Source organism: Ambystoma mexicanum, chromosome 11, assembly GCF_040938575.1.
Source record: "Ambystoma mexicanum isolate Mex_15411 chromosome 11, UKY_AmexF1_1, whole genome shotgun sequence".
In the NCBI taxonomy this organism is placed as follows: Eukaryota; Metazoa; Chordata; class Amphibia; order Caudata; family Ambystomatidae; genus Ambystoma; species Ambystoma mexicanum.
Genome location: NC_090934.1, coordinates 910,841,765 through 910,865,937, shown reverse-complemented (window position 1 = coordinate 910,865,937; position 24,173 = coordinate 910,841,765). Strand labels below are relative to the sequence as shown.

General features: G+C 41.5%; 1 protein-coding gene across 1 annotated transcript in view; it reads left to right on the top strand.

Annotated features, from left to right (window-relative positions):
- The window catches only part of LOC138505067 (mucin-5B-like), a 490,455-nt gene that overhangs the window by 195,528 nt on the left and 270,754 nt on the right, over positions 1-24,173 (top strand). The window contains exons 7-11 of the mRNA XM_069625390.1: positions 518-587; positions 3,049-3,186; positions 3,276-3,440; positions 9,394-9,488; positions 12,141-12,267. Of these exons, the coding sequence (XP_069481491.1) occupies positions 518-587; positions 3,049-3,186; positions 3,276-3,440; positions 9,394-9,488; positions 12,141-12,267 (595 nt within the window). The remainder of the gene's footprint in view (positions 1-517; positions 588-3,048; positions 3,187-3,275; positions 3,441-9,393; positions 9,489-12,140; positions 12,268-24,173) is intronic.

Sequence of the window (24,173 nt, the reverse complement as noted above, 5' to 3'; positions counted from 1 at the left end):
GGGGCAGCCCTTATGAAGAACAATAGGTATCCTGTTGCACACATTCTAATGGTCATTAAGTACTCTTGTGTGGATATTCTGTTGCCCATTTTCTATCGCTCCACAGTGGTATTTCTGATGCAGATCCCGCATTTTGACACATTCATTTGGATTTGGATTGCATTACCTGGTACTCTAGTGGTCTTTTTGTCTACTTGGTTTGTCCTCATGATGAGCATTGCATATCTTGTGGATCCCCCTTGAATGGACATCACACATCCTGCCACTGTCCGTTAGTTGGATATTTTCAATTCTGCACCACTTTACCCAAGCAGGACATTCTACTACATGGGTGCGTGTTTGTCAATCTATGGGACTACCCTACTAGGTCACATGTATTAATCAGATATATTCTTAATACATTATCTATCTTCTCAATGATTCTGCAGGTCAACCTTAATATAGCTGTATGAGACCAATACATGTATAATGTTTTTGCTGTGCCTCTTGAAGTCTGTATATTTTGTTTCCCTACCAGGTCATTGTAATCAAACCAGATGGAAGTGTATTTATGAACTCGATCCACACCCGCCCACCCATATCAGCAGGTGAGTTCCCTACTCAGTGCACATTACCTCTTCATTCTTCCTCCACTCTGCCTCAGCCACTGTGCATTTAAGGTCCTTGGTCCTTTTCTGGGGATCTGCAGCTGTGGTGCAGTCTATAAGCAATCTATAAAGTTATGAGTATCTGTTTTGTCTCCTGAAATATGGCGCTTAACAAGGAGTGCTTGTGCAAATAGATCAACCTGATCTACAATGCTATTCTAGTCAGAGGAGGCTTAATACTTATGGTGCCTCTCTCAGCAGCCAGGTAATATCAGCCAAATGGCTTCTGCCTGAGCTCTCAAATATATTCCCAGGCTTTCACTCACGTGTGGATTCAAAAATGAATCATCCAGACACCATTCAAGCTTTCAGCAGTTCTGGCATCTCCAGCCTTTAATCTGAAAGGAAGGTAGGGGCATTGACCATATATGGCAATTTCTGTATCTCACTAACTCTCACAGGACAAAACATTAGACTGTTAGGCTCTGCACCAGATTAATACAAGGTGTCCAGATAGGGGCATCTGCAGGATACAGAAAGTTGTATCATACTTTTGTTCAGAATAGCTGACAGCAACAAGTGGAGCCAACACATCTATTTGGGTGCGGAAACCTGCACAATGGAGAAGGCAGAAGGCATTTTTGGGTGCCCTAATCCTGAATGGTTTAAAACTTTACTGGGGAAGGTTTCAATGTCTCATGGTTGGTGAAGCAGCGAGAGCATTTGATCTAGCGACAAGAAGCTAGTGGAGCTATGGTCAAATTTCACATCCCCCAAGGCATTTTGGAATTTATTTTGATGCTTTTGTTTTGATGGTTTCAAGTAATTCAAATGAAAAAGACCACAATAATAAAAGGAATACTGATATTTGGAGCAACGACAGACAAATACACTATTAGGGAGTACATTATAGATGCTTGAAGCAGAAATTAGAATCCTAACTTGGTTAGTGAAGGGCTTCTGTGCACTGAACTGCTAGGTGGAGGTAGACTCTCCATATATCAAAATCTCCAAGGTGGTTTAAAATAATCCCTCCAAGTATCAAATAGCTCAGATTTGTAATTGCTTGACAGCCAACAATGTTTTTTGTTCTGTTTTTGTGTAAATTATTAGTAATCATAATGGTTTCTGTATATTGTTACATCTTTATTCAAATGTGCACTATAGTTTGGGTAGACTCTGTTCATTTTTTACCCTCCTAGGAGTACCTTTCAATGTTGGGTTTTGGTGATGTTGGTTGAGAGCACATCACTCATGTGAAGATGCTAACTTCCTGCAGTGTGTTTGATACGGCCTCTGGCTTATTGCAATGTATTTGCACCTTTTCATATAGGACTTAGTTGATGTCAGGTGTAAATGACTGGGGAAGGGGGGTGAGCAAGGAGAACTTTTGTTGAACACTGCTTTGAACAATGTGGTCGGATTGGGAGTTCATCAACAAATGTAGCCCATAGTAGATTGCTTCTCTTTGAGTTGCATAGTAGGGTGCCCATCCTTTTTCTGAAGTATTTTCACAGACAATTTTTTATGGTACATTTATTGCCGTATTTTTCCTGCAAAATGTAAATAGTTGGTTTGTTTGAGGCAATATTTTATGGGCATAGGCAAGGGCGTTTGTGGGAGGATTAAGGTGGGAATTTTCTCCCCACATTTTGTTGATGAAATGCTGTAAACATGAGTGATAAAATAATCCCTTTGAAAAATTGTTTAGTAAAATGCATGAAACCATATTGTTGTACATATTAATGTGTCCCATAAATTCAATATGTATAGGAAAAACAGGAGGGGGAAACAAAATGAATACAAACAAGTATCAATAAACGCTGCACACATTCTATTTACAGTGATTTATTCCCGCACCCCATCATCAGTATATAAAAAATTGAGTTGGGGGAAGAAATCGGCAAATACTGGAAATGTTTTGGATGGAAGAATGGCGCATATGGGATTTCCCCTGGTGCAAGGATAGTGACAAGCAATCAGTTAAAAAGGGATAGGTTATAAAGTGAGAGAGAAATAGATGAAAAATAAAAAATAAAATATGCCATAACTGCATGGATCGGTTGGTATGTAAGTTATCCCATTGTGCTCTGTAAAATCGTTGAAAGCGTTATGTGTATTTCATCATAAAAATCTTGCAATAGAATAACATCTTCACAAATACATAAAGCCAAAGTTATGTGGTGGCTGTATTTACTTTTCCCATGTTAGTGATTGAAGCAGAGGATGCGTCAGAGCAAAACATTACAGATCACATCCAAGAAAACCAGCTTGAAGTGATCCCTTGTAGTTTCAGCTATCACCACGTATATATAATGTATACTGCATATTATTCACCACCTCCAGTGAACCCTAGATGCCATCAATCAGATCAACATAATCAGAGTTTCTGCATGCACTGAATCTATCGCAATTTGAACTGAGAGAAATTCATTCATTTTGATGCCTTTTGTGTCCATAGCCAACGTTACCATCATTCAACCTTCTTCCTTGTTCATTATTGTGCATCTAAACCTGGGTCTACAGCTTCATGTACAGCTGAAGCCCATCATGCAGCTCTCCATCATCCTTGATCAATCCTTCAGAGGAAACACCTGTGGTAAGAGGCAACTGTCTCGCAAAAGAAAATGTCTGTTGTTTTGTTTGTAGAAAACTCTCACTGTCTGTCTTTGTTCCTCTTAAAAAAAGGTCTCTGTGGGAATTTCAACAATGTCCAGGTTGATGACTTCACAGCTGTTAGTGGTGTGCTTGAAGGATCTTCGGCTGCTTTTGGAAACACCTGGAAGACTACTGCTGACTGCCCAAACGTCAAGAACATCTATGAGCATCCATGTGCCCTCAGCATAGAAAACGGTTGGTATATATTTACATCATTGCAATCATGATATTACTGAGCCACTTTGTGGAGGCTAGAATTCGGGGCCCTATGCTCACTTGGTTCCATTTATTCCATCTTCCTTTTCTCGTTCATACCTTTTCTTCACACTTGTGGAATTCCACAGGAGCTTTTACTGTCCCCAAACTATTTTTAATGTCCATCCTATTGTGCTGCTGTAATGATCTTTAGGTCCGCATTTGTATTCTGAGGCAGATGACTCCTAGATACTTCAGTATATGGCTCTGGATCTATTTGCTCCAGGCTGGCAATGTAGGGATCACCTGGAAGCCCCTATATGAGTACTGGGGCAAAAGTGGCCTTACTTTAACACCACAAGTGATGGTGGATATTGGCAGCAGAGAGTTCTTTGGAACCTCCTGCTAGTGTGTTTAAGGGGTTCTCACCTGTACCCTTTCAGTTAAGAAAACAAAATGGGTTCTAAATTAGATTCCAACATGTCCTGTGTTCTGCTGGCTCATGCAGTTGCACAATTCTGTTTTTAATGCCTCATAGTTTGTTGAAAAATCATTCTCTTCTACCCCAAGCTGGAGTTGAGTATTGGAGCTTCCATTTTATTTAGACTGGGTATATGGTAATCGTATGTGTTTTTTGAATGCAGGTCTTTATGTTAAAAACTAACAGAGTGGGGAGAGTGCTGTCAGATCATTCTCCACTGGTGGCAACCCTGCCTAAACCAAGAATTAGGCCACCAGTCTCGTTGTGGAGAGTAAACGGCTGCACCCTGACAGGTGTCACCTTTAGTAGAAGATCGCAGGGGGAAATCTCATCCCTTGAACTGAGTTAGGGCTCAGTGGAGCAATTAGGGGCGCAATGGGAGGTGTTCAAATTTTGTATGAGAGGCATGTGTACAGCAAAAATGACAGGGGTGTCAAAACACTGCAAGACTGGAAAACTGAGGTGGAGATCACATGGCTGGAGATGGAACTAGCGGGAGAAGCGCAGGTGGAGGAATAGCTAGCGTTGGCACTGAAACAACATCAGGAGTCTCTATAGAAATTTGAATGGTATCAATATAACGTAAGGGTTCACAGCAAGGGGTATAAATCAGGATGCCTCTTAGTGTGGTCAATATGGCAGAAACTACCTAAATCGGTGATAAGTCGAGTTGCTATTACAACAGGGGAAATGGTGGCTATGCAACAGGATAGGGGCATTGCAGCAATATTATGAACAACTATATACTGGCAGAGATGCATACTCAGAGGGTGAAGCATCTGATCTGTTGGAGCTAGTGAGGCTAACTAAATTGAAGGAGAAACTTTATGAGGGCTTGCAGGCACCAATAGAGGAAGTGGATATTGTACATGCTATCAAGACTATGCAAAGAAATAAAACACTAGGGGGATGGGTTTCCCATTGAATTCTACCTCAGGTTCTCAGATATACTGGTAACACAACTAAAAAGGAATGGTCACACTTTTGAAGTGGGAATCTTTCCGGAAACAATGAGGGAAGCATTGATTATAGTACCCCTGAGAAAGACAAGAACACACATCACTGTGAGTCGTACTGCCCCGTCTCACTGCAGAATTTGGATACGAAAATTATGGAGAAGATCCTAGCAGCAACACTCTAGAGGGTAGCCCCATGCTTGATACATTATGATCAGTGCGGTTTTGTGGGGGCCATTAAACGACAATTAATTTTCAGTTTCTCCATCACCTGATGGATCCGGTGAAGCGGTCCACCGCAGACCTGTCATTGGCCTCATTAGATGTGCCCAAGGAGTTTGATTTGCTGGAGTGGGCATGGCTGTTTAGAGTATTAGAAACATTCAAAATAGGTACCGGGATGATGAGGTGGTTGAAACATCTATATAATGGACCGATAGCCCGGGTAAAAACAGGATCCTGGGTATCTGAGCAGTGGTCCTTGGGGAAAGGCACACGGCAGGGCTGCTCAGTTTCACCAATACTATATGCCATGGCACTGGAGACACTGGCATGTTATTTTAGGAAATATATACTAGAGACTGGGATAGTAAAGGGCGGCATGATACACAATATATAATTATATGTCAACAATATATTGCTATACCTTATTAACCCGTTGATCAACATGCCGATTATTTGGGATGGGCTGGATAATTTCGAAAGGGTGTCAGGATTCTTAATCATCAAAGAAAAAACAGTGCTGTTCCCATTGGGGGCGGGGGAGTCTACAGACTTAGGATATGAGGTTCCTACCAGACTGGGGTGTAAAATGGGAGACCGACTCATTTAATTATCTGGTGATTCAGATTTTCCGTGAGATGGAGGAAACATGTGTTTACAACACAGGCAGGGCGCTATCACGCATAGGGGATGCAGTGAAATTCTGGAAAAGCTTACTGCTCACTTTGATGGGAAGAGTTGCCCTGTGTGAAATGGTAATCCTCCCGAGGCTGCTGTATATTTTTACGAATATCATTTTGGGATCAAAAAAGTATTTTTTTAGATTTTGGATGTGAAAATTGGGGATTTGCAGTGCAATAAGGGGCAAAGCAGAGTAGCCATGAAAACGCTGCATTCTATGTACCAGGATGGGGGCTCAACCTCCCGGACTTTGAGCTCTACTTCATCGCAGTGCAATTACATGTGATGGAAACATGGGGGGCCATGAGGGAAGGGGAGGTTTCTATGCTGTTGGGCAACATTTCGAGGTACAGGCAAAGGGTTGAATTGTTATGGGCTCCAGTGGGGAGTAAAGTTTTCACAAACATCTTCCAAGTTCTACGGTGGATATGGAAGAAGTGGCTTAGGACGCTCAAAACTAAGGGGTTGCATAGCACAGGATTACCACTAAGATGTGATGCGACCATTCAAGCGGCAATGAAACAAATAGGATTAGCGACCCTGCAGCAAAAGGGGTGCACTACGCTGGGACATTTATTTGTGGACAGGATCTTGATGATATTCGATCAGTGGAGAACGACTTATGGCAGCTCAAAGTGGCACTTTCTCTCCTATGGGAGGATGGTTAGACAACTTGCTAATTTATGGTAATGCATACCTGAGGAACCGGAAGAAAGCCTGCTGATGACCCTAATTCTGTCTGGGTGGGCAGGATGGGGTAGGGTTTTACAGCTATATAGAGTGACTCGGCTTTGGGAACAGGTCAAGAAGGTGTCCCGTAATGCGAGATTTCATAAAACAGCATTTTTTTCCTACACAGGGTATATATGACCCCAGTGAAATTACATGCCATTAACCCCTCCTTGTCACACGGATGCCCACACTGTGGCGGTTCCATGTGTTAAAATCGCAGCAAAAATGGCTATTTACACAAAAAATCCTGGCAAAAAGGCTGTGGTTTTGTAGCCACAATCCATGTAATGGCTGTGGGGGAAACCCCCGGAACCCTTGGAACCATTATACCATTTAAGGGGAGCGGGAGACACCATGCAATCCTCAAACCACAGCATTTTTGCCATTATTTATTTTACCGATAACTTTTTTGCTCCGATTTTATTACTGCACACCACTGTGGTGAAGGACTGTAGGGATACAGGCACATGGTGTGGAAATGCCCTACAATAATCATGTACAGGAAGGAGGTAATAACCCACAGGAATACACTGTTGAGATGCTGCCACACCCGGATTCCATCTATATGTTTATGGGGACCGATCTCGGGGGGGGGGGGGGGGGGGGGGGGGACTTGAGAGACACAAAACCCAGAGGAGAATAGCACAATTCTTACTGTTATTAGCTAAATGATGCATAGCCATATCTTGGAAGAGCCCACAAGGCCCACAGATCCCATAGTGGTTGAAAGATGTTCACCGATGGAGGTTGGCAGAAGCAGAGATCAAACGTAAAAACAAGGGCCTGGTGTAGATGGGGATGGCTTTAGACTGGGGTTGAACTGGCCTCCTTCATGATTTGAAACCCCTGTGATACAGTAAAGGAGTGCCCAAGCTATGAATGAAAGAGTTGAGGTGACGAGGCAGACAGAAGGGTTTCAACTGCAATTAAAACAGGAGGCTGGGCTCAGTTGTAGGGACCAGAAGGAAAGAGAGGGCACTACTACAGGGAGTTTGCAATGGTTGAATGGGGAATTGACAGCCATGTATTTGCTTATCTAGAAAATGTTTGTAATTTGGAAAAACGGTTTGGTTAAACGATTTTTTTTAAAAAGACTACACAATGCTCTCATTTTCTTATCATTGGGTTTCCAAGCTGTACCTGCTTCACAGGTTTCCTGTTGAATGACTGTGTCATGTCAAATCTACAGTACAATAGGTGCATGGCCTACAGATTGCTGCATTAAATTGGAACTCGATAAGCTGCAGAACTGTGTACATACATGCTCTCTTGATTATAATTCACTGGAAATAGTTCTGGTGCCCTCATTCAAGAAAAATAAAATCAGCACAGGCATTTTCCTTTCCGGTTTATATTTCTTAATAAAATAGGACAACCAGTATAGCAGATGTTTTAGCAAAGCCATCAAGACTAGGGGCCTGATTCATTGAAGTGTTTTATAATGGCGCAATCCCATAGGAAAATGTTCCATGAATCAGGCCCAAGGTGTTTCCTTCAATAGCACCAAGAGTCAGTATGCAGCTTACAAAAGCTCCAATCCAAAAGGCCTGCAGGTGATCATGCTCTCTTCTGGTGTCATAAACATACATATAATACATGGAAGACTGCAATATCTGTATACAAACTTGTATAAATATATCTTATTACAGTCTAGTTTTGACATCATTTCTTAACTGTAACATATGAATGGCACCATTATTAAACTTTAACAATGTATTACAGTTGAGTTGTGGCGTCACAAAGACTACTGCTTGAAAATCCACATTGCAAATGTCAAATTATCAATAAATCGAAGGCTTGCTCAGCTTTTCTGATTGTTCTGATGGCATTCATCTGAACTATTTATAATTGACAGCTGTTAGTGGATATATAAACATATATGATAGTATGTTTATTTAGTACGGTGGTGTTGTTTATTCTATGGGGTTGCCACTTATTGTAAACCACAAAATTGGCTTTGAAAAGTTCTTTGTTCGATATATTTAGAATATTTGTTTGCAAAAGATCACAATCTGGGTTTTGGTGTATTTTAAGCCAATCTTAACAGTCTCTACATGTATTCTGCATAGGGACATTTGGAAGATATTTTTTGTAGTGGAACTATAAATTGACTTGGAAGCAGGATGTGATGTTAAGTATGCCATCAATCACATCAACATAATCAGAGTTTCTGCATGCACTGTTAAGTAGAACACGGGCAGGTGACGCAATACTTAAGGGGGTCATTACCTAAAATCGGCTGCCATAAGGATGGTAATGTGCATACTGAGGAGATTGTCAAACAGTCCAGCATTATATAATGGGCTGTGAACAGTTTGCGGTGCCAAGACATACATTGTTCTAAGTCTCATTGGGATTAGGGAAAAAGTTATCAACTGTAATTGATGTTTTTTGGATGGAGGACAGTAAAACGTACAAGACAAACAAGATTTTATAGTCTGATGAAAAGGTTCCATGAAGCATTAACAAGAACAAAACTATTCACCCAAATATGGTTATGGGCATATCACCACTAATTAATATCAGACCATAAATCGACAGTGGGGGGGTCACATGGTTTATTAACCAATGTATATTAAAACACTGTTTTGTGCATGTTCAGCCTGTTTTAATTTCCCTGTGGTCATAGATAGCAAAAGAACCACTATATAGTGTAAAGAAACCTTCTGCAAAGACTCATTGGTGCATATCTCAGAAGCCAACGCTGCACACTGTATTTGTGCCTTTCATTGTATTCCTTCTGGACTGTAATCTAGATAACTGTTGATTCATTTATATTGCTCATTCTTAATACCTTTCCTGCCTCACAACTGTGTCACAGACCCCAGAACCTAGTGACAGCATGACAGAATAACCCTCCCTGTTTTTCTCCATCTACTAGAAAAGTATGCTCAGCACTGGTGTGCGCTGCTGACAGACCCCAATGGAGTGTTCTCTGAATGCCACGGAGTGTTGAATCCAGCACTATACCACATGGTAACATGTTTCTGCTATCTGCTCCACCTCTTTAATGTGGTTGTCACTATCTTTCATTTTCTCAATACTGTGTGTTTTTACTGCTCTCGCTGACTCTTTATATACCCTTTCCGACTGCCTCAGAATCTCATTCCTTCTTCCCTGCCATCCACATTTGTATTCTTGAACTCTGTTGACATCCAGCTTCTGCTTTATTATCGTTTCTTTCTGTTTGTGCTCCTTCTATTTCATTCTCTTTTCACTCATTATGCGTGCCATTTCCTTCTCTTCTTTTCCTATTCTATTCTCTTTACATTTCTCAGTGCAGAACATCACTCTGTAGCACTCATTTCTGTAATGTATGTTAATCTATATAACATCAATCAACATCTTTTCAGCCACAGGTCAGCATAGCATTAAAGTAAACGTCACAATGGCTAACTGACCAGGTCCAGCTTGAGCTGTATTCTGCATAAAAGGCAATCATTTTGGCTTACCATTAGATCCATTCCTAGTCAACTAATTTACATTTCTTACTGTTTGATGTTTTGCACACACAATGCTGTTGTGTCTTGAAACATGTATACATGCTCCAAAGCAAAGCATCCACACTGAAGCATCCATTAATATTCATACAGAAAGGCTGTTTCTCAAAGAGAATATGCAGAGGTTGGAGGCAGCTTCTAATACTAATAAAGTCTCTTAGCCTGTTGTGTCATCCTCCTCCTCCTCTGTATCACTGCTTTCCAGAAGCAAAGGAAGGAAGTTCATCTCTGATCGCTAAAAAATCATAATTTTTGTCATGATTATCAACCATGCCATCCTTGTCATCTTTCTTGTCGGGTGTTTCAGTGAATGAGGGTGGAGGAGATAGAGACTTGGAATTTTCACTCTCCTTCTGATGTTCAACTACACCATGTGTTGTTGCTCCATGATCTTCGGTAGATTGGACGTGAAACCCTAATTCCCCAATATGCCTTTGATAGTTGAAGGAGCTGGAAAGGTAAGCTCTCCTGTCAGTCTTGGTGGATGTTCATCATTGTGTTGCAATACCCACGCATGTGCCTGTCTGCTGCATGAACCTCAGAGATAATTGTGGCCAGGGTTTGGAATGTGACAACTTCAACTGACTGCAACTCGTAGTGTCTACAGCAAGTACTGCTATAGATGTGAAACTACCTCAAGCAGCACCTCCTGCCTGTCTGGCTCATTTGGGCATTGGCATGTTGTCCCAATGTGGCGTTCCCTCATTGGCTGGTGTATCACATGCATCCCAGAATCTCTGCTGCTTTCAGCCACAAAAATCATGCAGGCATGAGCCTCGCACTATCTATCCTAAGCGATTCAGTGCTACTCCTCCCAGGCTTTACCCAATGAAAGTTGTTTAGCTCTGTCACCTCAGAGGAACGACACTGACTGGTACATTACCAGCCTCCCTGAATCTCTGCTGCTTCCTCACAAAAATCAAGCAAGCATAAATCTTTCCCAAGATATGCTCAGGAATTCTCTTCTGCTCGTACAAGTTGTCAATTAATGGCACATGTCTTGTCCACTTACGTAAAGTGGCAAACACAGACTAGCGTTTCACCCTCCTCCATAAATCTTTGCAATTTCCTCCCAGCAAAAGCATGTGAGCATGAGTCTAAACACAAGCTGCCCTAAGGGATTCCATGCTCCTCCCTAGCATGAAGCAAAGGCTGGAAACAGTTTTTTAATTTCTCATTTAATGCGTGTCACTTGCAGTCATTTAGACATGGAATGCCTGGTTTCCACTCCTGCCTCCAACAATCACTGCTATTTTCTCCAGACCTTCCAGAAGCAGCACACCCAATCAAGTCACATGCATGGGTCTCCTGCGGTCACCCAAGCTACCTTCCCTCAGAGGTTTCCTCTCCCTAAACCCAATCCAGATGGTAATTATGTTGTTATCTCATTTCAAATCACTGAATGTGTCGCACAATGTTGCGTGAGCAAAACGTACCCTAAATCTACCTGTTGGACAGATTTCTCTGTCACCATAACCTGCCTCTACACTTGTTCCAACTCAACTCTTCTAGCTACACTCCAGTATATTAATCCTTCCCAGCATTTCCTAAACTTGTCTCCAGCAGGAACTGCCCGCACCATGTGTGTCCCTTTATAGGCGATGTGGTCAAACTCAGTCGAACCACTTAAAAAGTTCCATCAAACTGGAAGGGTTTCAAAGCGTTAGCTACCTTGATCTAAAATATATGTTTTTTTTGTATTGTGATTTTGCTTGAGACTCATGTCAAATGGACAAATGCCTTAAGGCTTGCCAGTTTCTAACTCTGCCCTCTTTCTCACATTTTTCGGTTCATGGTGTGATGTCCTCACCTGCCAGAAGATCCGTCTTTGCATCACGCTGTGCAACTACAGTTATTCCTGTAATGTCTGCAGGACATGCCTGGAATACTGGTATAGCTCATAAATGCACCCAGCTAATGATCCCACAGACAGCCCTAAAGAGATGAATTATCGTACTCATTAGTGGCATTTCAAAGTATTAACCTATTCGGGTGCTTATTCTGGTACCTTCCAGAGCTAATAGCCGGGAAGAACAAACATTGAACATAGTAAGACATTGCTTTGAACAGTTCCCGAATTAGCTACTTACTAACCAAGGATCTTCTTTTCATCTTCTCCTCTCTCTAGAACTGTATGTTTGACACCTGCAACTGTGAAAAGAGTGAGGATTGCCTGTGTGCAGCCCTCTCGTCTTATGTTCGGGGCTGCGCCTTCCGAGGGGTCATGTTGACTGATTGGAGAGTTGACATTTGCAGTAAGTACAGTGACTGTGCACATTTTGATTTGTATTGGCTACAGATGTGTTTCAACCTCAACATTTTAACAGTAGCTCAAGAAAAGAAAGTTATTTTTGTTGAAAATAATTCAGAAGTTTGCTCTCTTGTTCTAATTTATGGTGCTGATTCACAGAGATATGATCAGGTTAAGTATCATATGCAAAAGCACGAGTTACACCATACAAACGGTGAAACTGAAATGAGCATGAGGTACTTACAACTATATGATAAACATATAAATGAGTAAACTATGCACGCATAACTCGCTATCTGATTTTAAAAGTGGGTTGTCAGTCTATCGCACAAAAGCTAGCGACCATAATCTGCTATCTATGACACTGAAGTCAGTATGGACTCCAAAAGATTTCTATCCATTTGATTTAGAGGTTTCAAGTAACCTTTCGCGAATACAACTCTCAGCATCAAATATCATAGACATTGCTCGGAAATTTGATGAGGTAGATGACAAAAATACTTCCTCACAAACCAGGCCAAATTATCTGCCGTTATTTGAGAAATACAGGAAAAAGCAAAGAACCCAAAATTCATCAAATGACAACAGATCTCATGAATTCGATTCTCAATTAGTACTGAGAAGAAGAGAACTCCGCAAACTGAGGCGTATGGCTAAAGTCTCTGACAATGACAAGCAAAAAGAATCTGCTATAGCCGCCGCAAAATCCTACAAAGCATGGCTGAAACACCACAAAGGAGTCATGTATCAGAACGATGCCGAAAAAATGCTTAAAACCTTGATGACAAAAAAATCGAAAGATTTCTGGGCGCTGATCAAAAACAAAAGCAATGAGAAAGCTAACCAACTATCTAATGTGATACCAGAATCGACTTGGACATCCTTCTTTTCTGCTCAATTTGCATCTCTGCCTGAATCAGAACCATCTGCTCTACCGATAACGACCACATGGGCAGATCTAGCTGATCGAGACGAAATTTTGTCCGCAATTCTTAAACTGAAAACGTCTAGGGCACCGGGCCCCGACGGTTTAACAAATATGGACTTAAAGCAACATCCCAAAGAATGGTCCTTACTAATATCCAAAATTTTCAACGAATGCCAGGTAAAGAAACAGATCCCCAGAACATGGACGGAAGCACTGATAGTGCCCATCTTCAAAAAGGGAAGCAGAGACAATCCAGCGAATTATAGACCAATAGCCCTGTTAGACATCATGGGCAAGATCTTCGCAACTCTTCTCCTCTCGCGCTTCCACGGGTGGGCAAGAACTGCACCATGCCTCGACGAACTTCAAACAGGCTTTGTGAAAAACGCGAGTACAAGTATAAACATTATGATACTGAATATCATAAAGGAAAACGTGAAGAACGGTGCACCGAAAGTATTCATAGCATTCGTTGATCTGACGCAGGCTTTCGACAGAATTGGGCGACGGAAGCTCTGGTCAAAATTATCAAACTGGAATTGCCTGGAAGAAATCTTAGGACCGATGATCGCTCTACATACGAACACAAAGCTGAGAGTTCGCCTCAATAAACAAGGCCTGATGTCAGCGCAATTTCCATCGGAACGAGGCGTGAAGCAGGGATGCCCGCTTGCCCCAGCCCTCTTCATAGCATTTTTGGGTGATTACCAACACACCCAAACGGCGTTAAGAGTCTTTCCGCCGAAAGTAGGAAACATTGCAATATCTAGACTACTCTACGCGGACGATCTAATCCTTATGGATCAGACACAAATTGGGCTCCAGCGTCAACTTAACAATCTGGCCAAATATGTTGAGGAGAACGATTTGGAAATAAACATCGCCAAATCTAAGATGCTGATCATGGGGAAAACCCGCCAATCTACACGCAGCAACGATCGCTGGTTTCTGAACAACAAGAAGATTGAAACAGTCCCTAGTATAAAATACTTAGGAATAATGTTCGATGCAACGCGGTCAGAAAAAGCCGCACGTCTGGCCTTGTGGCTGAAAATAAAATCATTAACCACTCAGACCAAACTTGTTGATCGGAAATATGGAAAATTTTCTCTTCTGCCAGCGATACAATTCTATAAACAGAAGGTGGTCCCATCAATGACCTATGCAATGGATTCAGCACTAAACATCCAAGACTCGATATGGCCGAAATTGGAGGGCTTTTTGTGGAAGGCAGTATTGGGCCTTCCAAAATCAACATCTATCTCAGCTATCAAGCGGGATTTGGGCCTCCTATCGATGAAAGCGTCGGTCAAGCAAAGCCGAATGAGACTTCTGTGCAAAATAATTTCTCCAGACGCTTTACCTTTATTTAAAGCAATTCATAATGAACTTACCCAAGGCCACTGCATCGCCCTGAAGAAATGGGAGCGAGAATTACAGGAAAATCTAGCTGATTTGGCTTGTACATCAGAAGACCTAATTCACAATCCTGCCAAGCTAAAGAGAAAAATTGCCCAGGAGGACTGGATACAAACATGCGAGGCAGCTACGGCAAATAAATTACTCACCCACTTGCCGCCAACTACAAACAAGCTGAATAGACCGCTGAATTATTGCATAAAATTCCCTGACAAAAGGCTACAGAAGAACTTCATGAAATTGAGGCTAAATCTCATGCTAACTCAGGAAATTAAAGCGATCCGGTCAAAATCCACCATAAAAACATGCAGACTATGCTCAGAGTCCAAAGTGGAGGAAACTGTAAAACACTTACTTTTAAATTGTGCGAATACAGCATATTTACGTGAAGCTTTTATGCTACCACTAATGCATGACGCGCCACTTCGAGAAGAAGAAACATGGTGGTGTAGACTGGTTGCAGGCGAAAAAACTAAATGGGCAACCGCGGCGGTAAACATTTTGGAGGCAGCTCTTAAGCGAGCATCAGAGAGTGGTTCCGCATTTGGTTCCACTTAACAAAACCTCCACGATGCAGTCGGACATTTCATCTCTTCTTCCCTTCATGTTGCACTGTCTTCTTCCTCTTCTTCTTCTTCTTTCATTCTGATCTTACCTGTTCTGCAATTTAACAGTTCTAATGATCTATTCATATCTGAGATATGAGATGTGATCTCTTGTAAAAATCAAACTTTTCTGTTGATTATAGACAAGTAAATAAAAAAAAAAAAAAAAAAAAAAAGTGGGTTGTCAAGGGAGTTTGATGGAGGAAAAAGTGTTGGGAAGTGTTAATGCTGGTGAACACCCAACAAGCCATAATTTAGGTACCATAAAGTGCCATGAGGATGTTGCCTATATGCTTTACTTTACAATGATCCAAAATCAATTACAAAAAATAAAATAAATATATATGGATATTTGAGATGGATGTGCCATAGCTACATGAACAACTCATTTACATCTGAGTGATCTGTTTGGTGCAATAACTATGTGAAAGTATAGCAAGTGCTGTCAAATTGTCAGCTGGACAGAGACACACTAATGGGAAATATTTTGCACTGAGGAGGAAAATAGAATTAAAAAGTATGACAAACAATCACCAAAGTCCAGCAACAGCACATAACCCAATAACCCAAACCTGTGGTGACCTTTCCAAAGAATACATTGCAGAAATTAAAGATGAGTAGAAACATGCAAAATGCCAATTTTTATGTTAGGATAACTTTTTTTTTATCATAATAGCATTTAAAATGTGTAACAAAACAAGATAGCAGATATTATTGAAAATGGTAGTATTACAAATATGTTTTGAGACTTTGCTTCAGAGCCTCATCCTTGAGGTGGCGAGGGGGTAATAATGTAATGTGAGTCTGTACATTTGAGGCATCTTCGGGCAGCAGCCAAGGGTACGAAAGAAACAGTACAGCAACAAACCATGAGCCAGACTTGTCCTTCTACATATCGAAGAGTATGTAGGATCATTCTAATCTCACTTCATCCAGGGAAAACCCAAAATGGCTTGAAACCTTGCAGCATTTTCAAAGAGCAGAAATGCCTTTCAACAATTCAGAACATTTCTACAGTCTACACATACAAACCTCAGTAGTTTCATTTTTAGAATCGTAAGAATACTACCTACACCACTGATTCTACTGCTTGGCATGGGAGCACCGTACCTCAAACCTTCAGTGAGTATATTAATCAAATGAAATAAAACTATAGAGTGGACAATAAGCACCAACCCCACACCTATAAGCCCTTTCTAATGTGTGTGAAGTTAAGCAATGTTAACATCCCTAACCAAAGTGGGAGATTAAACTTCCCAGTACTTAAGTAGTGTCTGAATCAATCCTCGACTAGAAGCATTTCACATCATATCTTTTCCATTATGTCAGTGGCTTTCTCAGAAATCAATTTTAATAATTCCTCGGCGCCACATCCCAAGAACTGTATTCTTTGTCTTTTCCAGGAGAGCCTTAATTTAGCCGGTCTGAAAATTCCTGCCTTGACCGCTCAAGCAAAGACCGATTTCTCCTGAATATTCAGTCTGCTTCTTCTTTTCTTGGTTGCAGGTGCCAAGTCAGGGAAAAGTAGAATATTATGCTGCTGGAACATCAAATTCGCTGCAGATTTCAAGAGTCCCCCTCTGTCTCAGGCATCCCCTAGTGAGTGTTGGGCCTGATGGTATTCTCTGTTGTATGGCAGATGTACTGTACATGTCTTAACCTGAAAGCACTACTCCTACGTCTCGTCCCCTTTCCTCCATAGTGTATGGGCATCCCTAGTTAGGGATGGGAGATGGAACATTTTTCACCAGAAAAAAATCTTCTTCCCCTTTAAATTGAGAGATGCGCTGGGGCACCGCCCCGGGAGCATGCGTGCCCCTGACTCTGCCCATCGGTGCCACTCCCCAGTCCTCCTTTCCGCATCAGCGGGAGCGTACTGCTTTCACCAGCACTCCTGGGTTTGACTTCGGCCTTGTAATTCCATGCTCTCTTCCCCGGATACTGTCTTTTGTCTTTAGTCTTTTGGTCTTTAATCAGGTACTTGGTCCTCTCGCGCCACGCTCCTCCCCGGCGCATATCGAGATTAGCGGGCTTCAGCAGGTGTCCAACCTGTGAGGGGCTCTTCCCTATGTCCGACCCCCATGCTCTTTGCCTCTGCTGCCTTGGCCCTGATCACGGTTGGGAGGGTTGTACCGTGTGCGACACGCTTACACTGCACCCTCTGAATAACAGGTTAGCTAGGTGGAGAGAGCTTTTCGAACGATCATCAGCAGAGGACTTGAAAACCTTTGTCAAGAAAAAGTCAAGGCCCAAGGTAGGGCCACGTTTTATGTTCATCTGCACTCCGCAATGGTGACTCCTTCCCACACTCGTCCAAGTGGGAGAGACTGTTCAGGTTCTGAATCCTGCACAGGTACTGAGGATGCTTCAGCTACTGGCAGCCAGGCCGAGGGGTCACTAGATCCTGCCGGTGAGGTCACTGAGGGACTGCAAGGTTTGTTTACCGGGTGTCTACCCAAGGGGCTACGCCCTGCTACCGGACAAATGTCTGAGGGGACGCCTGTACGCAGCACTACCGGCGACACAGCCGAGGGCAGTATGCCTACCAGGCCTCGTCCTGAGGTTGCGGATAGGCCTCAAGCTCCACTGCCAAGAGTTCAGGAGGAGGCCCGGGCCCAGCGGGGCAAGCACCACACCGCAGGAGCGTGGCATGCAGCCTGACAAAATGGCTGCAGCACTAGAAAAAATGGCCGCCCGTCCGACACCACCCCCGTTTGGGGAGCAGGTAGAAGAACAAGTGTCCAGGTGATACTGGTCCTTCAAATACTACTCCCAGTTCTTTTCCCGTCTGCTTCACTGTCAGAATCGTCTCAGTGCATTTTCGGTATTACTCCGTCATCCTTTGTTCCAAAGTAGAAGTTCTAGAATCCAAAGGTGTTACCTTTTGTGACAATTCATCACATTTATTCCCAGATGAGACATTCATCATGATTTCCCATGATGGGGAAGAGGATATGGACTCATGTTGGTCAGTTTGCCTACCTGGCAGGCCATGTAGATTAAAGAAGTCAGAATAAGTTATCTTATTCTTTTTCTTGGTCTTTACCACAGTAATTACCTTTCCAGTCTATATATATATATATATATATATATATATATATGGATATATATATGGATATAATGGATATATATATATATATATATATCTTAATTCAGCTGTCGTTTCCGCAGTTGGTGGAGGAGCACTCCTTGGTCCCAAGTGAATTCACAAAATCAGAAACCAAAATGCAAAATTGTTCCACTTTATTTAGGAATAAAAAAAATTCCATAAAATCATTGCACATCCTCATGTGCATATATATATATATATATATATATATATATATATATATATATATATATATATATATATATATATATATATATATATGGGCAATATGCACAATTATACACATATACGCCTGGTTAACTTGCTAATTCTGTTAAATGAAGGAGTTAAATCAACTTGCCTGCATCCAACTCACTTGCCTAAAGCCACCCCCACTCCGGTTTCATAATTCACTAGCAAGTGATAATGTGCCCAGAGTTTAAAGACCGAGCGAGAGGACAAGCTCTGTGGGTAGCTGTTGCACCTTTACATCGCTGGTACCGTATTCAAGCCATGGGATTCAAACACCCACCAGACAATGATTTTACAATCTGGAGGACCTACTCACCCTCTCGTTCCCTCCAGAAACTACAGGTAGGTGTTAGCCTATGGCCGGCTCCACATTAGGCTTTTATTCTCCAATGAACCACTTCAGAGACAATTTCAGGAAGTCCCTAACTGTACGGAGCATCATACAGCCGTACCCACATAGCGTTCAGTGAAGAGAATATAATCTACCCTCCTCTTTGACAGCAACAAACTGGACATGCAGCAGGAACATATCAGTGGGAGATCACTCGTCCTATGCTCTCTAATTCGTTATACAACACCTCAGCTTGATTGGTCTCCATTTGTCAAAATCCAGGTAGAAATCAACAGACCTAACGTCATTTATATAAAACATCTGGCCCTGAACAGACAGCCTGCCCTACGGTAAAGTTGCAGTGTCTGATGGACAATGTAAAGTGCAGCCTTTTTCCTGGAATGCTAAGTCACACCGCCCACAAAAAATGAAAAGGACAAAGATGGAAGAGAAATATAATGTGGAATAGAAAATACCCAGAAAATGAGAAGAAGAGTAGGGTGAGACAAGCAGAATAATCTAGCAGAACTCAGTGGCACTCGGACGTAAAGGCAAACTCGAAAAAAGGTGTTTTCAAAGCCTTGCAAAATAATACACAATTTTGGTGCACCCTGTGTAGAGTGCACACGGAGAAGATTCTATCAAGGTGGAGATGCTGCTGCAAAAGTATTTGGTGACAGTTAAGCATGCAAGAACTTGAGACATTTCCGATAGAGAATGTCTGTGACAATACAGCCTCCAGACACCTGCTGCTTGTGGGCCAAAGAGGTTGGATATTTCACCACACACGCCTTGAAGGTGTTTTAGAAATGTTTGAAAAGCATGTTATTGTGCAGCAGGCTGTAAAAAGGATCAAGGATGCTACTATATACTCAAACGTTCGGCTTCTTGTTTATGCAACACAGTGAATAACAGTTTTTGGAGGGATTGAGCAACAAAAGAATTCACTGAGCATTGCACTTCAGGCATCCATTCGGCAATGTACAGTTCCAGAACTGTGTTCCTAAAATAAGAAATGAATACGAAGAGTTCAAAATCATTTTGAAAAGTAATGGAACTTGCAGGATTTATTAAGTTTAGTTTAATGATATGGCAATTGCTATTCAGAGAATTAATAATTTTTGGACATCCAAAGTTCATTAATGTACCCCGTTGTGCACATCATGAATTCACTGTGAAAGTTAAAAGACAAACCCATCCATTTTGGCAATATGATATTTAATAAAAATGGAAGGCAATTGGCGATTGGTTGTAAAAATGTAGCAGACATCATGAAGTGATTAATCCTTCAGGTAAAATGTGTGTCATCAACGTGTCTTTTGATAGGGATATCCAGTTTGGACATCTTCAATAGTTTCATGTAGACGTGAAAAATCTCATGCAGTTGGCTAAGAAGGAGAACAATTCCAGTTTTTGCCCAAATCAATTAACTTAAGGCTTGTTTCTGTGATGTTAACAGATATATTTAATCTGCAAATAAATAGTAATTCAACAATTATCCACCAACAAGCAGTTAATTCTGCAGTGAACACTTTATGATTGATCACCCCACTCACTCCGAGCAGAATTTCTATCCATTGTACCATTCCATGCAGATGTAGTAACTTATTGACTCCCAAAACAAATCTGTATTTTTTCACAATAACAGTTTTAAGTCAGCTTTCTAATTGCAGGATAGCTACGTATTTAGAGTTGTTTTTATTGCACCAGCCACCAATTTAATGGTCTAACATTGCTGAGGTTTTTCCGGAGAGAGGCACATTATGCTCTTGCCAGGTGTATCCAGATCTTGATCTGCAAGGGAACATAAAAGTGCAGCAGAAGTAGGAAAAGAGGCAAGGATCAGAATGTTTAAATATATATTAATGGTGTTTACAGCTAAGAAAGGACATGACGAGTATGGATCAGCTATGTGATATTGTATGCCCATAGAATCATTGTAGAGCAATCATAGTGCTGACCCGAAAAAGAGCAACTGCTTAATATTCCTGTGAACATGTGTGCGGGTACTTAAATGGAAGTACTGAAATTAGCCCGTGAATGATGGACTTGGGATGTGCTCATGCACATGCTTGTAGTATGGAGACTTATTTGTCTGTAGGTGGCACTGTAACATTAAAGACCCCAGAGTGATAAATAGGGGATTGTGCAGCTGACCAGTGGACTATGGACTGTGTAGAAGAGGAATGAGATGGGCACATAGGCGAAGGAAAATAGTTGTGTAGGCCCTTCCTTATGGGGCCATGCTTGCATTTAAATTGGCCAAAATCATGAATTTATATTTTAAATATAATCTGAAAGTCAACAGTTCCAGTGTTCATTCAATCACAAGGTTCATATTAAAAAAATGTGCTTACACTGAAACCTAACTCTGAACTTGGAAACCATTAGGCCCGATGAGGATTTCCCATCTGTTCCATTATGCAGCCTATTCAATTGATCTGTTGTTCAAGACAGGATTTCTGCTGACATTGATTTAGCCAACAACAGAATAAATGAAAGACAAGTCCTTTTTAAAATGTGTACTAGTTGACTTTGAAACAATTGTTCTGATTCGAAAAATGGCTGCAGCTCTAGATTCAATAGAAAAACATGGATCACTGCATATTAAATGATATATTTAAAATATAAAGTTAATTAATCATTTGCATATTTTTATTAACTCTGTTATGGATGAAGCTAAAGAAACATATCTGATATCTGCGGATTCAGAACATCCTTACAAAAATGGTTCTAAACATCATATGTCCATGTAGAGAAGTAGTTGAAAAATAAATTTGGCAGTTCTATAGTCATTTAATTTGACGTGAAAGGAGCCTAATTTGTGGCGAACCCGTTCACTTATGAAACCTAGAAACTAGGAGGTGGTTGAGGGGATGTGAAAAGGGGAAGGACCTTATCACAGGCTTTGCCCAATCTAAAATGCCATGTCAAATGATGCTGTGTGGATAGACTTTGCTGGGTTTTTTTTAACTCAAAAACATATGGCGAGGAGGGGGATTATTTGGGAAGACAGAAGAACTACAGAGGCTGTCGGACAAAAACATAGCAGATTTGGATTCCAAAGGGATATACGGAAGTGGAAGCCTCCTTAACATTGACTTTTCCTACACATGACCGAATGCAGAGGCATTTACCAAAGCAGGAGCAGGTTACCACAGATGGATTTTGGGAGCAGGTGAACAAACTGAATGGAAGAGCTCATCTGGTAGGGCTGCCTGAAGCCAGCTGCTGTAACTATCTGTACTGCGCCTCTGACAGACAGAGAAAAAATGTGTATTGTGACAGCAGAAAGAAGGCATTTTTCACAAGAACTATTTAAAACCCAGATGGTAATAACATTTAGTTTAAAAGCCGTAACACCACAACAGGGATATATAGAACATTTTATGTGCTTTATAATTTGTAATTACATTTGAAACTCTAATAGGGGACTTCCTCCAGCAATTTAGAATTTCTGGTGGCCTTAGTTAAATAAACCATAATGACTTGATTCCTGAAGTACAGACAGCCAGTAACCTGGACAGCAGATAATCCCTGATATCAGGAAAACCCCCCTGAGAATATTACTCCCCTCTGCCTGAGGTATACAGGAAACAGAGAGAGGCAAACCCCCCGGAGAAACCCTCTGGGGCGGAAAACCCTGTTCAGGACTCGGGAGCGAAGACTGCAATGGATCCTGGATCTTTGGTCTCTGTTCTTGGAACCCTCTAGGTCGATGGCCAGGCTCTGGTCTAATATGATAAAAGAAAAGGTAAGTAGTGAATGAAGGATAGAATAGAGTGTAGGTAGGAGAGAGAACAGAATAGTACCTGAAACAAGTACAACCAGGCTCTACCAGTAGCAGTAGCGGTTACAGATGTGGTTTGCAAAGAACAGTCACGGTAGCAGGAAAAGATTGGAATATTTCCCCAGGACTGAAGTGTGACTTCTATATGGGTAAGAACGAGACAGTAAACACTAGCGCTTCTAGTTTCCCGGTTTGGATTCCCTCTACCCTTGACACCTACTTAGTCTCGTGTACTGGGGGGTCCTCAAATGCCTAGCGGAGCAGCAGGAACCTTGAAGAGGTGGGTCTGTACTAAGAACAGGACTGAAAAGAGATTAGTGTTAGTGATCCGCTTTCGTAGAGATAGATCGGAAAGAAATAGATGTAAAGAATTCCTATCCCGACTGGAAGTTTCCAAAGAGAGAATGGCTATGAAGTTTACAAGTAGCGATAGTAGAGGATTTGCGCCGGACCGTGCTGGACGTCGAACCCGGAAGTGAGCCGAGTGTGTGAGAAGCCGCGGGAGGAGAATGCCTGAAAAGGGAAAGACAGTTTAGCAGAAATGTAATGAGGATCGGAACAAAGTGTCTCCTAGTGTACAAACTTACAAAGCGTCTTTGGAAAGAGTAGCAACGCATAGGAACCCATGCTTCCGGGGTTGATAAGCAGTCACCTGACCGCCAGAAGGCAGAGCCTTCTCGAATGCTAAAACTGGAGGCAGAATCCTTCTTGTGCGGCGCACATCACCCGCCATCTTGGGAGGCCACATATGAGTGGAACCACTGGGACAAAGTACACATGCACTAATATAACGAAGGCGGCCTCGACGCCACCAAGACCAGCGGCTGTAGGGGATGTGACACTTAGACATCTCAAATTGAAATGTGGAATGACAAGCTTTTTCATTGCTGTCTGCCATAGTCAATCAATAATGTAATTAAAATATATTCCTTAATTAATACATTGATCAAAGAGAGAGTTAGCCCTTGATGTCCCCTCACTCCAGAAGAAAGCGAACTTTGAAGACATCTAAGCCTTTACAATTATTTTCAACCAAACCAAAATTACAACAGATGCCAAATATATTGATGCTCAATCTGTGAACCAATAGTTTGTCAAGATAGTGTCCAGCTCTTTAAATTTGAATCAGTCCCAGAATTGGTGAAATTTATTGTAAAGAAATAAATATCTCTAATGCCAATATCTGTCAGTGATTTCTTAGAAACACTAAATAACATTTTTTTTTCCAATTTAATATGAGAACTACTTCCCCTTTAGATATCAAGTGGGAGGTGGCTTATGTTAATATATGTGTCCACATTGTAAAGTAACCATGGCATACATATCTTTTTTCAATGTATGGATGTTTTTTAAAATGTCTGTGAAAAACAGTAAGATAACAGCAGGCAGGATGCATTTTCCTTTTTGTAGACACGCTGCCTGTACTCATTTGAACTATTCTTGGTGAGATCCCCAGAGTTGTCTATAGGGGGCCAACCTTTAAATATAACAGATTCT